A 17027-nucleotide genomic window follows, 5' to 3' on the forward strand; every position below is an offset into this window, starting at 1 on the left:
TACGCGAACGCAACGACTAGAACGCGCACGTTCCTAGCTTGCATCACGGTGAATGTACGATGATGAAGAGAAGGAGGAGAAAAGGATGCACCGTGGATTCCCGTAATTATACCGGAGACGCGAGAGAGCAGACAAGAGATAGCACCACCTATTTCCGGATTCAAGTCTACACGTTGCATGCTACGAATCCTGGCACAGTGCCATTTTAAACTTTTCATTTAACCCATTCATTCGATTACCCAGCAAAAATTCCAGACCTCTTGCTGGATTTTGTTTTCAAAAAAACTCTCATTTCATTTGGACTATTTGATTTGAATATCCTGAAGGTTCTTACTTGACTTACTTGTTGCCAGGAAATGTTATCAGGTGTGAGTAATTTGGTTTGGAATAAAGGGTTAAGTAACCCATTTGTTCTCATAAATATTAACAAGATTTTTTAATAATAACCTTGTCAGATTTTGATGGATAATTTTTTATTGAATATTATCTGATTTCGTTTATGGAAAGATGACTTTCTTTCTCCAGAGTTTGGAGAGTGAAATTTTTTATTTAAATTTAATTATTGGGTATGTAGAGAAACAAACACTCCCATGAGAAAGATGATCATTCTAATGATAATTTATACTTCAATTTTGTTTATTAGAATATGATCTATTGAACAAAGAGTTGGAGTGAATTTTTTTCAATCTTTAAAAACAAGAGAAAATGATTTTTAACATTACAAGTAGAACCTTGGTAACAAAAATTGAGTCAAATTCAACCAAAACTTCTTATAGCTCGTTTCTAATCTATCCATCAGTGATTTAGATAATACTTGAAGCATATAAATCAATAGCACAAAAACGTTAGATTTCATTTAAAAAATGAGTTCAATTCATTGGACTGTTTAAAAGAGACAATTAATCAAAACTCTTGGGGAAAAAATAACTGATTTCACATGAAGGACTTTTCTTGGTGTAGCTGTTGAAGTTTAGTGGTTTTTCGCTTAGTCATTGGGTAGAAATCGTTTTGTATTTAAAATTAGCAATGGATGTTTCTCTAACTTTACAATTATCACATTTATTTCCTCGTATTTTTCACATAGAGTTTTATTGCCCAGGCTGGTCTTCATGAGCTTCATTAACCCACTGGCAGATATACTTGGAGAATGCTCTATTGAAGAAGAAACAAAGAATGACTAACGACACGTGTCAATGATGGAAGATAGAAATGTGAAGCAATTAATATTACGTTGATCTCACTATACATGTTTCCATTATCAATCACATGGATCAACATACGTTGTAGTCTGCTCTCGTGCATGTTATTATTTCACGTCACTTGCTGTGACATATTACTACTATTCTGCTGGAAAAAGTGTCATCATTGATCGATGAATATTCTCACACGATCAATGTATAGTAGTTGTACACTTGAAAAGAAAGCACTGTAGCTAACATAACTTAGGAGAAAGCATTTAGACGTGAATTGTTATCCCGTCATGCTCATGATGTATTTTTTACTGTTTCAAATCACAGATGTCATATTTCTAAACTTCGAAATAAATTACGGTTAAATTACAAAGAAATTTTCAACGGCTTTTAATCGTTTTACGTGATAATAAAAAGACTAATAAATTACATAAAATTGGTTTTATGCTCTGAATGTTGATCATTACAAACATTTTCTTCAGAAAATAAATTTCCATGCTTTATTTCAACTTGACATTCTTCAGAGGCATTTAAGTGACACAAATTAACACTTCAATGCTGACTTTAATGGTGATTTATCCGAATGTTTCCAGTGTTTTAAAAATAAAATACATCATTTGTAATAAATTTTTTAATGTGTTGCTTTTATTTTTAATAGTTAAAGTGATGTGAGAGTTGGAAATTTATAAAAATAATTATATAAAATAACTGGGACAGAATTCAAGTAAAAACGTGAAACATATAGCATAACATCATCATAATTAGATAAAGAAAGAGCTGATGATCTTGGATTCAATAAAACATTTCAAGTTGATGTTGCATGAATATTGAATATTTCATTTTGGTTGAATGCAAATAATTATTATCATTTTCCTTCTTCATAATACTAGTGGTTAAAAATTTTTTTCAAGTATTTATTGGAGTAATTATTAGACTGTTAGGCAGGTGTGAGCATCAAGATGTTGAAACTTAAAAAACTAGACTTTCAAAAAAAGTTAAATAAAAAACTCACTCAATTTAATTCTTCCTTGAAAGATAAAATCATTTTGTAGAGTAAGCTCACTTTAACAAACAACAAGATGAGTACATAAGTTAAATAATAAGAATAATTTAACGGTATTTAATAATCCTAAGGGCTAATAAATACCTCAAAAAAATTCATGCTCTGAATGTTCCTCTAGTTTGTAATACAAGATAATTTGAGTACTTTCACTGAACAATTAGTTCTGACAATATAATTGTATTCTAATGAATTAGATTGCTTTTTAAATGTTTGCTTTTCGTATCAAAAATCTCAGTAGTAAAAGTATGTACTCATTTCCTGGCTAGATTTTTTTGATAAGATGCAAGTTTGTTTGCATGCTTACAGATTACAAAAGTTCTAAATTTAATAAGAAAGAAATATTTTAATAGAATTTCGTTAATTGGATGAGTTATTGTACGACATAATAATATATAAGTCGTTGAAAAATAATTGGTTGGAATTTCCTGGATTAAACTGAGCAAAAAAAGTTGGCCAATTTTTGCATTGTCCCTCTTTACTTTATATACATATACATTTTTTTGTTCTTCTTCTGGCTACTTAAGTTTTAAAATTCATTCTCCTTCATTCAATGCGTGCTCAAAAGTGATTAATGCAAAAGTATATCACGCAAGCAGCCACTGGGTGTGAAAGCTTCCTCACGTGATTGAAATTACTGACTTCATCGAAACCAATTTCAAGTTTATGTTTGTTAAATTTTTCTTCATGCTGAATATTGAGGCAATGAACTAGTAGCATGAAAAACTATTTCAACCCCAGACAATCTATAAATTCTCTAGTGCTGGTACATTTATAAACGACAGTGCAATAGTCTAGTAAAAGGATTGGGGTTTTACTGCTTGTGTGAATTACATTCGTCCAGAAAATTTCTTCAGTGTGTATTTAACGATCAAAGTCACGCAATACTCCAACGTTTCATCTTCAATAATTTTATCTTGTTATACAACGTTGATTATCATTTTTTTTTAAATATTAGCAAGCTTTGATGATGTTTAACTGATAATCAACCATCTCGTGATCACTATTATAATAAAAGTTTTAATAATCATAGAAATACTCTTAAAAGCTCTATCACTACTTGCTATGATCATTGGTTCTAATCATAATTTATACATTCATGCTTGTTCATAGATAAAAGAAAAACTTTAATCAACATGAATTATATGAATGTCGTTCAAAATCAATAAGGAAGTGAGTGAGACCATTTTAATAATTACCAATAAAATTAAATGAGCAAAGATGCCAATGAATTGAAACTTCTAATGACTTTATTGACTAGAGTGGATAAATGTTCTAAAATAAGTAACTCTAGGTATAAATACTTATTCTGATTGGAAAATAAAGATTAATTCTATATCCTGAATAGAATATTCTGAATATTATGATCAATTATTGTTTTTGAAGAGGAAGATCCTCTTGCTTGGTACTTGATGATCAGGAATTTTTGATAGATATGACCTTTGCTAGTTGGATCACCAAAGACTTTCGATAGATATGACTTTTTCAAGACAATCTTCTAGGATTGCTTGATAGATATGACCAGTTAAAGTGGTAGATAAATGTGTTTATATACAATATAACTTATTTTAATGAACCGGACAATGGGAAGATGCAATCAATGAGCAGCTTCAGTACAGAAAAATGAGAGAAAGGAAAATAAACGCAAACTCATCGATTGATCGTATGGTTAGTGTTCACGCGTGACTTAACGCGTCGGTTGTTGAGTATAGAATTTAAATTTCCTATTTTTTCCCATCATTGTTCAATCAAGACTACTAGTTCAGTTGTATAATCCGGGACGCTCATTTTCACCTTTTCACCATTTCACGAATAACTTTCTATTCTCTAATCACAATGGGTGGGCTTTGCAATACGTCTATCAATATTTTTTATTACACTATTTATTTCTGTCATTTACATCTGGCTTAATTGCTAATACATGCTTTTATCGTACTTCCTAGGATCTAGAGTCATTCTAAAGATAGATCATATTGATCTACATTTGTTTTATTTAATAATTCCAGGCATCGTTTACACTGTTAGAGATCTTACCGGCAAGGTATCCTTGATCTTAAGCAAGTAGAAGGCAGATGAAATTCCACCTGACCACAAGAAAATTCCAGAGCGACCTTATAATTGATCTTGGAATCTTTTGATCGATTCTCATGAGCTTTCCTTTAGGAGTGAGAGATTTTATCTATCAAGTTCCTTTTGATAATTTCTCTTCTTTATGAAACTTTGATGAATGTTTGAAATCATCAAGGGAGAGTTTCTGATATCATATAGATCTTCTCAATCGCACTTCATCAAGCCTTTTATGATCGATAAATTGTAATGCTATTTAATGGCAATAATAATAAATTATGAGAGAATTATAAACGAAATCGTGCCTTATTACTTCCTGCTTTATGAGTGCTCCAGTGTCTAGACGTTTAAGGAATAATTTAATGATAGATAGATGAAAAAATTGTCTAATAATATTTATTACATTTAGGTTATCAACTGGAAAAAGTCATACTCATTTCTTTATATCCTTCTAGTAATTATTTTTGTAATTAAAATTTTTTATAGAAATACCTGAAATAAAACATCTACATATATTTAGAAATGGTTGAATGAATGAAACTAAAGATGATAAAGTGTCCCTGATGAAGAAGTCCCTGAAGACTTTGATATTTTTTTCTACCAAGGAATAGATTCATTTTGATCAAGTTTTATTTTATATATATTTTATTCGAAAATGTTTATCTTTTAATTTGATCAGTTAATCTTGGGGTAGGAGAAATTCAATAAATAAATCAGAGAATATAAGTTTATGAAAGCATGATCATTTTTGTAACTTTTTTTTTGAAGAAGCCATCATATCCCAAAAGCTTTTTAACTTGTTGTGGCCTTGGGATTATTATTGTGGTTGTTTTTGACATTCAGTAAAGAAGATTATTATTATTTTTAAACTTTTTAATGATCGTTTTCATTCCTGTGTTGATAACATATTATTTCCAATAACAATAAAAGCTTGGAGCTGAATGTTGATTAAAAGTCGTGATGTTTTCATTTTTTACTCTAAACAGAGACGTCAAAGCATCATTCAATCAATCATTGGAATTAATCTAACCAGTTTCCAAACCATCAATAATGTTTATTTTATTAAATCTATTTCTGCAGTCCTTCATGTGTTGATAATATAGAATTTTCATTACACTAAATGTTCATGTCCTTTATTTAGGCTCCAATAAATTTGAGAGAGATTAGAAAAAATTGGCAAACCTTTATCTTTCAGTCCTCTGATACTCTAGGTCAGCATGTCAGAAAAGAAACTTTAAAAATCAATGTGGGTATCAAAACAAGTACTTTTTTAAAGTAGGAATTTTAAATAGACTTTTTGTTCTAATTCACTGTAATGTAAATTTTACAAAAAAGAAGTAATTCCAATTTACATTTTAATGGATTGTATATATTTCAAATAAATTGCAAAAATAACTTGAATGAAAATTCCGTGAAAAGCCATAAACATTATTGATTACTCCAGCAATAAAATTTCAAAAAGCATAGCGAAGTAAAAATAATTAAAACTAATTAACAATTTTTTCTTTTTGATATCATGTATTACTGACACATATTTTCTAAAATACTTAATTAATTTATGTACCTAGATCATTAATTATGTTAGGTATATAACTTAAAAAAATGTATAATTAATATCTTAGGTGTCGAGTTATTAAGCTCAAATATCTAATAACTGTTTATACTTTCACCCATTGGACTCAATTTAACTTTACGTAAAATGGGAAAAATATTATTTTCACTTTTTTGCTTGTCGTTAAATATCGTGAAATAATATTTCGTTTACACCGCGGGTATAGGTTTCTCTTGAATCATACTGCAGTCTCTGCAACGTCGCGCATATCGATCCTCTTCCACCAGCATGTAGTTCTAGCGCCAGCTTACTCTTATCGAGAGTGCTAGAGATGTGCACATTTCGCGTTTTTAGTGCATTTCTCGAGAGGATTTTTTTTTTGTGATAAAGTTTAACATTCTTTATTTTTGTCCATTGAATAAGATTTATGACCCAGATTAGGAAGAATCAATATCCCTAGGGAGCAAGTGATTTTTTTATCAGTAAACCATGTCAATAAAAAGTTCCAATTTTTTTTTATACAAAAAAATCAACGATCATCCATCGAGAATATTTAGAATTTTTCAGTCACGATTTTATAGCATTAAATAATTAATTTCAATCAATACTAAGCCACTCTAATCAAATGATTCAGAAAATTGGTTCTAAAACCATAGAGTTTATGTTCTATCAAACTGGCTTATTGAAAAAAGGCTCATCATCAACACAAGAATAATAAAAACAAATCAAGTTCTTAAAATTCAATGTTGACTTCAATGTTGGACATTCAGGAATGACCTAATTATGCTTCCTATTGGTGTACTAGGTGTTGATGACAAGTCAAGAAGGTTCATCATCTAGAAGCTGCTAATCATCAACATCCAAGGATTCATAAGATAAATGGAGTTCAATGTTCAATTTTTTGTTTGATTGATTAAAAGAATTCTTGTAATGAACTACCTAGTTGTTTAATACTGAACAATATCCAATTAACACAGAATTAATAACATGTTTACTCAGTTCAATTAAAAATCACTCAATCAACTTAATTTTTTCCCCGTGAGTTTAAGAAGTACTAATTGGAACGTTTACCTAAATTAATCGTAACATCAAGTCAATTATTGCAATACTTTTTTCCAATTAAAAAAATTCCTTCTCTACCAGTTGATCTAATTTTTTTCCTACTACTCTTCAAACTCTATTGTTCATAAAACAGTTGAAAGGAATATCAAGTACTCTATAAATATTCACGTTTTCCAATTCTAACAATAAGGAAGGAATGGATCTAGTCTGAAATCCCATATCCATTAGAGTAAAATTTATTAATTAAAATAACAATAGATATAATATATCATTTTGAAATATTCCTTGCATCTAAGTGTCTCCATTACTCTTTGACCTGAATGACTATTCGAGTGATCGAAAAGAAAGGGCAGTGTGCACTTTCAAATGAGATCTCGATGAATAGTTTCCAATAAATAAAGCCAACAACAATTGAGAATGCAAAAGTATCAAAGATACATCGATCATGTTGAAGATGTTTCTTCTCATCACTTCCTGATGTGATCAGTATCATCCACACCCACATCCAAATGCTCAATACTTTCCGGTTTGCTAACACGTAAATCAAAATCAAAGGCACGGCATCAATTTGATTCTAGTTTTATTTGTCAATTATATATTTATGTTATATCTATGATAATCTTGTCTTCTTCGATTTCGACTTGTCTCTTCATCGTGGGACAATCCATGACGAGAGATTCGAACGGATGTCATTGCATCAATGATTCCATTGTTTCTTCCTCGTTGATGCTTCAAGGCTATTCAGCAATCCATTTCTTCCTGTGTCACCACGACACCGCTCTCAGAGCGTGATTCCTTCTGGGAATCGAATTTCTTTATTGCCACTATACATTTTGTTATTCGGTGTTGGTATCCAGAGAAGAGTTATAGTCAAATGAACATGTCGATCAATCACTCTCACTGGCTGGTCAAACTACATAGATTGTAGGTGAGAGGGAAACCAATTGTAATAAAAACGTTTCTCTTTTTTTCATCTGTTTTACTTTTGTGTATGCATTTTTATTATGTTGAAAAGGTCATCTTGGAGATATCGAAAGTTAAGGTCAAGATTTTTTTTTTCATTGTTTGATGAATAAATGTTAAGAAGGTAGAGAATTCAATTGGATTAGGTTTTACATAAAGAAAATAATTCTTGGTATTTTTTTATTCTAGTTCTAATGGAGTAAATAGGAGCATTAGAACATGATAATGTTGCTGGATAAAGGGTTAAGATTAGAAATTTATGGGAACAATTGAATGTAAAGTAATAAAGAGATGAGATTAATTATTTTCTTGGAATTTAAAATTAAACTAATATTAAAAAATAAATAAAAAACATTTTATCATTATAAATAAATTCTAATTGGTATTGGAAATAATTAAATTAATTTTGTTTTGCTAATTTAGTGAAATTTGGTATAATACACTAAATACAATTGAAAAAAAGATATTGGTCAATATTTTCACGGGTAATATGTTTTCTATTTGGTGTAAGACTTATACAATTTATTTTAAAACACCATTAAAAATTTTTTATTCACCCAAAAACCTATATTTATCAACTTCTTTACAATATTGAATAAAAAAAGTACCAATATAAATCAATTGCAGAACGGAAACGACTCTTCATGTACTGTTGAGCAAAGGAAATTTAAACACCAAGTAAACGTACCACATGGTATTTTCTAAACAAGCCTCAAAAGTATCTACAAAGCTTAGACATGAGCTATGTTTTACACTTTACTTGAAGAATGAATAATCAAAGAATAACAGTCAGAGTATCAAAGAGAATAAATTTACAATGTTCAAAGAAGTACATAGACTTAAAGTCAAAATTGTTTTTTTCTCATTGATACATGTGTATGTCTATGTCTATGTTTATGTATATATATATATGTATGTGCATTAACACTCGCTATTGAACTCAATGATAAATCTTTAATCGTTATGATCAAAAGCAAGCTTGTGGTTTTCTTTTCCACCACGAGAATCTTGGACACATCCTGGACTTCTCTCTGTTTCATCTGTTTTATTTGATACAAAAAATTTTCGCCATCTCAACATCTTACAACGATAACCATTAATACGAGCTCAAGTACTCATGCTTCACTGAGCTCTGATTTTATAGCTGCGGTTGCGTAATGTAAGTTTCCTTAGGGTTAAGTTTTAGATTTTTTTTCCTAAATGAAAAATTAAATTAATGCTCAACATTAATATTGTAGCAGAAGTAGATCTTCTTCTCATGTTATTCAAATAAAATTTAAAAATCAAGATTTATTCAAATTCTTATCAAACTAATAAATCTTTAGTGATTCATAATAATTAATGATCAGAAAGATATTTTAATTTTCTTAGTGATTAGAAAAATTAATGATATGCTTTCCAATAAAGATCTTTTTTTGATTTTGATAAAGGAAGGAAAAAGAATTCTTTTTGATGATTATTTTCTAACATTTTTCAAACAGGTAAAATTTTTTGAATAAACAATAACTACTTATTTACTAGAAAGTGCATAAAACTTTTTGTTAAAATTAAGAAATAAATATTTATGATGTATAATTAAGTAAAGGTTAAAAGAAGACGATAAGTTAGATATAAAATGTTGTAAAAGATAGATTTCACTAATTTTTTTCTTTAATTAACAAAAAAAAAATGAATAATGACCACTTTGAGTAATTAACTACTTCCACTTCATATGTTTAAATTAATTCGTTTATTTGTTGCTTTTAATTATCAGTAATAAAATATTTTTAATTCATCCTGATCCGTAGTCCAGTGAGTTTGACAGCAGAAAGCTGAGAAAATTGTTTAGATTTTTCAGAATAAAAATTTTTTTAAGTTTATTTTATGTAAGAAGATGTTGAAGCTACAAGAAACATTACTAGCTTTTAATTAGTCTTGCTAATATAGATGTAATTATTTAACAAAGTAGCAAAGGAGTAGTGAATAAATACTAAATTTATACCTTGTTTAAGTAAATCTCTATCTCAAATATGTTATCAGCACTTAAAGTTGCTGACACTCGTTTAACGGTGCTTCTCTGTAATGTAAAAAGTGTATCCTACAAGTCGTAAAGCAAAGATGACTTTGCTCATTCGAGCGCCACGTTCTTCCGGTCAAGCGTAGCAAGACGGATCGCTGGATGGACGTCTACTCCAATCTCACAATAGCTTTCACTTCGTCACACGAGAATCTGACGATTTAACTGAAAATCTTGTTTGTTTTTCCAATTACGATGAAGCAGAAAGGGTCTTTTTTTCAAATTATTTTATGAATGAATTAGAATATTCAACGAACTGAATGTTTCCAGAATATTACCTCTTCAATCTACTTCTACTCAACCCGTTAGAAAAATCTATAACAATTTTTTTTTAACAGTTAAAACATTAAGAAATTTTTTTTAATACAAAAACCTTTAGTTTATTTTCTATTATTGCTTTTCGTATTCATTGTTTTAATAATTGATTGTGAAAAATAATTTTACCATACACTCAATTGAATTATTAAGCTTCATTTTTCTAGTTATTTTCGAATTTGAACTGCAAAAAATTATATAAATAAATTATAAACTTTTATTATCTTAGTAGGGAGTGAGAATGACCCATTGCTAATCCAACAATAGGTTGCAGTTGATTAGATTAATTTTGTGTTGGGCCAGGAATAAGTCAATTTTTCTTTTTGCATGAGCAGCTTTAAGGTAGACTAAATAGACAAATAAACTCACAACATTAAGTCGAATGTTATAAAAAAAAATGAGCATTAAAATTAATTATTCGAAACGTTTAAAAATGCTTTAACAATTTTTATAATCAATTATCAAATATCGTAGTTTTTATATTGAACACAATAAGAAAATTGTTCGTTATTTTTCCAATGAGACCAAAATTTTCATATTTCCAGAAAACAGTTTAAAGTTTAAAAAATTTTTTAATTGAAAAAAAAAAATGCATGTCAACGATCATTATTATGGGATATCAATAATTAATAATGATATTAGAAGGTTTAAAAATAGATATACGTACGTACGTACGTACGTACAATTGTCTGTACATATAATTTGTACGTACGTGTGTATGGATTTGATTTATTTTCAATATCTTGAGAATCTGTACTTTCAAATGTCTAATAAAATGTCACGAAAACAATTATAGATTCCACAAAACGATGACTTACATAACAACTCATATTGCGTCTCATAAAAATAAAATCCTTGTGTGTGTGTTATCCGTCTCTAATGTTAGAGTCTGGTATTTCAGTCCTACTGTCTATTTTACCTTTTGTCGTTTGCTCACCAGAGCACTTGGATGTTCCCGGCATTTGTCCGTTCCCGTTTTAGGAGACGTCGAAAAAGAGTAAAAATGAAAGAAAAAATAAGACAACCACCGTAAGAGTAAAAGAAAATACTTGAAAGTCTTGAGATAAAAAGTTAAAATATAACGAAAGGATAGAAAAGAAAGGAAAGTTTTTTTAAAAGAGTTTTTTGATGTATGTTTATCTGTTAAACGTAACCACAATTATTTTCCGGGATATCCTCTTGTCTCTTTGCAAGTTCCTCAATAGATATATGTCTACACCAACAATCTTAACTCGGTTGTATATAAACTTCCTTTTACTGTATGTGCAATAGATATATGAAATATATATATATATATATTTCATATTTCTTTCCACTCTCCTTAGCTGTCTCGTTAAATATTTCTTGTCTCTGGATCTTATGTTGTTGCTGGAGAATCCGATCTCTGGTAAATACTGAGACTATTCAGTTGATTTTAATTGACAGATTCCTTGAAAAAGAGATCAAATAATCATAGATGTAATTTACAATTAATTCCATCACTACATTTCCTTCAAATTGAGATAAAACAATTACAGTTCAATGTTCAGAAACAGTAATCAACTCAAAAAATGGTCTATACAGTAGTGAAGATATGTCCATGTATCGACGAGTATTCTTTTTTTCTTCCAACAGCGGAAACTCGCTTGATCAAGCTACGGAATGGTGTAACGCTCGAGTAAAATTAGGCCCATGTTCTTTTTTTCCTCTTCTTCTTCTTCTTCTCAAGTTTTTTTTTCGGGATATTTTTTTGTAATTAAAGTTATTAAACTATTTTAAAGACTTAGATCTCAAGTTGTATGTTCATTTGTAGCGGAACTTAATCAAACCACAAGCAAATGCGTGTGTCTAGAGTGAGTATTCTCTGTTCAGTAGTCACGACCAACTTAGACCAGCCGCAAGTTTCTTCTCCACTTATTTTTTTGTATAATCTAATTTAGTCGTGTCTTTAATACCTTCATTCAAGTGAAAAACATGAAAAATAACTGAAAGAGGAATTAATATTTATTATTATTTTTTTGTTTATGGAATAAATGGATTTGAGACTGTGATTATAATTAATTGTAGATGGTTGCTATGTTGAGTTGGAGAATGAGACTAAAATGGTGGTGGTATTTGGAGAGAAATAACTATTTGATTAGTGTTGAGAGTATTTTATGGTAGAGTTGGAGATAGGTATCGAGTTAATAAATAGAATTATCTTTATCAAAGGTAGGAGATAATTTGAGGAAAGCAGTGATAAGGAGAACTTATGGTGGATTGGATGGGAATTAATGGGTTATGAAGTAGGTGGGAATTTCAATAATTTTATGTATTATTATAGATAAGTAATTAAATAGTAGTTGAGATAAGTGAAATTATAGATAAAACAATTATTTTTTCGGTGAAAGATGAAATTAAACAGCTGGTTTAATCTTTTTTTTTAATCATTAGAAAAATAACTTATCTATCAATTAATAAACAATTAATTTTTTTAGTTTAATAGCTAATTCTTTGAATCTGATATTCTTATTTGACTTTCAAAATACTTCTAGATCTTGAAAAAATATGATTATAAATTTTTCAACATTTTATCTTGGATTTATGATACTAAGTTTTTCTTGAAACATGAAGTTTTCAGCAATACAGTAGGATTTATGTACTTTCAACCACTTGGGACAACTCAAATTATGTATTTTTAACTAGAAAAATTTTAACTAGATGAATAATTAACTAAATAACTATAAATAACAATAATAATAACAATTTTAATATTTTTAAACTAAATCAGATGAAAGTAGATAGAGAAATAAACCAACTCTTCTGTAATGCCATTGTGGTTTAAATATTAACTTCATCATCCTAGTTAAATTGATGTCAAGTTCATTTAATTTTCAATGTACATATGTTGATATAAACATTTAACCATTATCCTTTATTTAAAAAAAAAACAACTCAGCTTTGACATTATCTGCAAAATTGTTCTCCATTCCAATTAGCATGTTAATTAATCCATCAATGTTATTTAAAATGATGTTCTAATTGTCAAAGTCTACCAAATTGATCCCACAATTAGTCAAATAGCACCTGCATCATCAACATCGATGAAACAACATGAGATAATAAATAACAGCTGTCTGCAGCTTAGCCCTGCCGAATCTGTACCACTGCTGATCCCCTAAAGTCCTTGACCTGCGTCAAGTAGAGCTTCCACCGATGCAATCTGCTTCACATCGATCGCTCTTTCAAGTTCACGAACTCTCTTCTTCGATTCCATCCCAACCACCAGATTCTATCCCACATTTCAAGCAAGCACATTCTCCATCACATGCTTGAAATATACATCACACATAAGCGATCAATTGAAATGGTTTTTTACCACGTGAAACAATTAAAGGATCATAAATTTCACTCTTTTGAGTTCTTAAACCTCGAGGCTTGACTTGAGTGGGTGTAAAAACATTTGGACGTGGTAAAAAAAGGGGGAAAAAAGAGGGAAAGTGTGGAAGGAAAGCAAAAATACAAGCGAGTGTATTGATTGAGGTGAATGTACGAGCAGATCTTCCGTTTTGGTTTGTGGGGGTGTTTCGCGTTAGTAGAGGGCGCCAGTGGCGTTGCGCGAGGGGGCGGTAGTCCGAGGGGGTGGGGACGACGTTGAAGAGGAGAGGCAGAGACGAGCCACGGCTGCGTTATATACCGCCTGGTCTCTCAATCCAATCGCCAGTCTTTCTCTTGTTCGCGCTGCGGCTCGTTACCATTTACAAAAGCTCTTTATCTAGTAATCTCCCATTCTCATTCACAATATTACAGTCAGTGTTTGCTTATTAAGTGTGCAATTTTTGACTCGACTTTTTATGTAAGGATTAATTTAGGTTGAATATTTTTTGATTTTATTTTTTAATTATTCTCTGGAAGAGTTGAAATTAAATTGTTGGAATTTTGGTAGAGTGGATTGAAGAAAAGGGTGATTTGAAGGAAGCTTCAGCAAGTGATCAGAGCAGAGTAGGAGATTTAGGTGAAGTCAGGGGGTTGATTTGAGGGTTAGCTAGGAATAATATCTGCGTACGGTCGGACATGGCCACTTACGCTGCATACAGACACGTAGAACTTGATAATGTTGGATATGGAAAGAAAAGGTAATGTCTACAATAATTGGACTTTTTTTTTCTCTTAATTTTATTTGACTTTTTGAATTTATTTTTGTATAGATTAAAAATATAAGGTCTCAGTGAAGTTACTTTTATCCTTTCTGTGATGAAATTAGAAAATCAATCGAATCTAGAATTATTTTCATTTTCATTCATACATTCATTCAATAAAAGCTCTACATTTTATTGAACTTCTAGCACTACTTGACAATTTTAACTTCATAATTAAACCTCGAATAATTTTCATACAATTTTTTCTCTTTTGCAATACCTTTTTTTTTAATTACAAAAAAGTTTTAATAATTTAATGCAAAAGAATAATTGATAAAAATTATTTTAAGAGTTATAATGATCATAAGAAAAATTTAAATATTTTATTTTTTAATAATGATAATTTTATTTATAAATATTGATCGGTAAAAAACCATCTTGATCTGATTGTTATAAATATTTTTATATAAAACAAATTTTTAATCCTCTTCTTTTCCTCTTTTTTATAAAAATTTTCCAAAGGTTACTAGAACTAAAAAAATTAAAAAGTATTAAATTGAAAAAAGAAAAAAAATAGACAATGACCTTCTACTAAGAACCAATGCGATAAAATCGTCGTCAAATTCACGCTTGACAAAATGCATTCTAAGTAATCGTATTAAAATCAGAATTCCATACAGTTATAATTAGACTTGTACTCCATTCAACCGTCTTATCAGAACAATTTCTTTATACAAATGATTTTTCTCTCCACTCCTCAAATTTTTATGCATCAATATTTTCTGTTGAAAATATTATTCCAGAAATAATAATAAGATGTTATAAAAAATTTTCATCTAGATCAGATGAATAAAAGAGAGCCTTGTGAATTTTCGTAATTAAGAGTACGTGTCATATTGAGGATCATATTGGAGATAAGCTAAAAATAGGAGTATTAGACAGTCAGTTTGTAAAGCTTTGGCAAATACTTCACCTCCTGGAGTACCTATTATTTCCTCTGTTTTGAACCATGCAGCTTTTGAACATGCAGTCAAATCAATAGTCTTTTATCCTATTGTTATCTTATAGACTCTGGAGTCGTGCTAAAAACATCATGGAATCAAAACCCTGGAAACTTTATTGATTTTAAAATGGATGACTTAAAAAATTTACATCGATTAATTAATTCCAAGTCTTATTCAATTTTAAATTTAAATCAACAAAATATAATCATAATTTTTTTATGTTTAAATAATGAAGGTTAAGAGTAATTAGGAAAATTAATGCAATTCATTGATATTTAATTATTAAAGGAATTAATCAATAGCTATAAAATAATTTTCTTACCTTTCTTTTTTTATTGATTTATCTACCATGATTGAAATTGATTAAAATCAACAATTGCCATTTGTCAGCTGTTTATTTTATCAATGTCCAGTTCTAAAAGTTTAAAGTCATTCAGTAGTGAGTCATGAAACTTTACATTCATTTTCACTATGCATCTTATACAACTTTTACACACAAAAGTACAATAAGCTTGGTAAAAAATTCAAATAGTTTCAAAAGTCTCTAGGTGTATAAAGGGGGAAAAAAAAATTCCCTGCTGAAATTACCATCTAAGGTCTAGAACAGGTAGCTTAGTTTGACATTTAATCATTCACTTCTACTTCATAAAAGGGTTTTTAACAACCTTATGAAATTTAAATGTGACATTGAAATATTTATTTTGCCTTCTTTTCAAATTATATTGAGATGAAAATAACAATTAATTTAAATAAGAGTATTTTTATATTTATTAAAATTCACAAGAAAATATTAACTAATTTATTCCCAACGGTATTTAGACGTTGTGCTGCATTAATATGTTGGCCTCTGATGCACTGTCCCATAAGCTACTACATGAATACACAACAGGAGGTCTATGTAATTTAATTGAATCAGTAAAAGTCATAGTTAGGTACTATTAATAGTACTTTTTATTATAATATAAAGCCTAAAAAAAACTAACCCTTATTTTTAGTTTTATTTAAATAAATTATCATAATTTAATTGGTGTTATTTTATCAAAGTATGAATGAATAATAATCATAGTTGATGTGAGTAGTAAATATTTATCTACTACTGTTATCGAAATATTTTTTTTTGAACAATATAAAAATAGATGTCTTAAAATACACTTTTTTGTCTTATCGGTCAATTTGAATATATTTAGTGATTTATTTTAAGCCAAGACAAAAAATTTCTTGTTCAACAGATTTCAAAATACTAACTCTTACAGCATTTGTCTGAATTATTCAAGCTGTCATTAATTTTTGTCAACATAAAAACTAATACACTGAGGAAGAATTTTTGTTAATTTTACCGAGCCATTCCAGTAAAAATTCTTAGGTAAAAATGTTACTAGGTAACCGGATAAATTTTTGTTGCGTTCCCCATTAAATTTTACTAAGTTATCAATTTTTTATATTTATTCTTTTATTGATTTGTAAAAAAAATATTATTAAATATTTTTAAACCGTAGAGAAAAGCCTCCTTTTCCATTACAAATGGCCTACTGTGAATTATAATTAAATTAAAAAGAAAAAATTAACTTAATTATTTCTTTTAATAAATTAATTAATTTGTTATTTGTTTCAATGAAGAATTATTTCCGTAGTAATGATGAAATAGATGTCTTAAAGAAAGG

General features: G+C 29.1%; 1 protein-coding gene across 4 annotated transcripts in view; it reads left to right on the plus strand.

The window, feature by feature from the left end:
* The window catches only part of Jupiter (microtubule-associated protein Jupiter), a 50746-nt gene that overhangs the window by 19435 nt on the left and 14284 nt on the right, over window positions 1-17027 (plus strand). For 2 of the 4 annotated variants that reach the window (XM_035085246.1, XM_035085249.1), the window contains exons 1-2: window positions 13918-14079; window positions 14170-14359. The exons of the other annotated variants lie outside the window; for them this stretch is intronic. In XM_035085246.1, the coding sequence (XP_034941137.1) occupies window positions 14298-14359 (62 nt within the window). In that variant the 5' untranslated portion in view covers window positions 13918-14079; window positions 14170-14297. Of the gene's footprint in view, window positions 1-13917; window positions 14080-14169; window positions 14360-17027 lie in introns of those variants that run through there. 4 annotated transcript variants of the gene reach the window in all.

Source organism: Chelonus insularis, unplaced genomic scaffold, assembly GCF_013357705.1.
Source record: "Chelonus insularis isolate UGA/USDA-ARS -01 unplaced genomic scaffold, ASM1335770v1 contig_399_pilon, whole genome shotgun sequence".
Taxonomy (NCBI): Eukaryota; Metazoa; Arthropoda; class Insecta; order Hymenoptera; family Braconidae; genus Chelonus; species Chelonus insularis.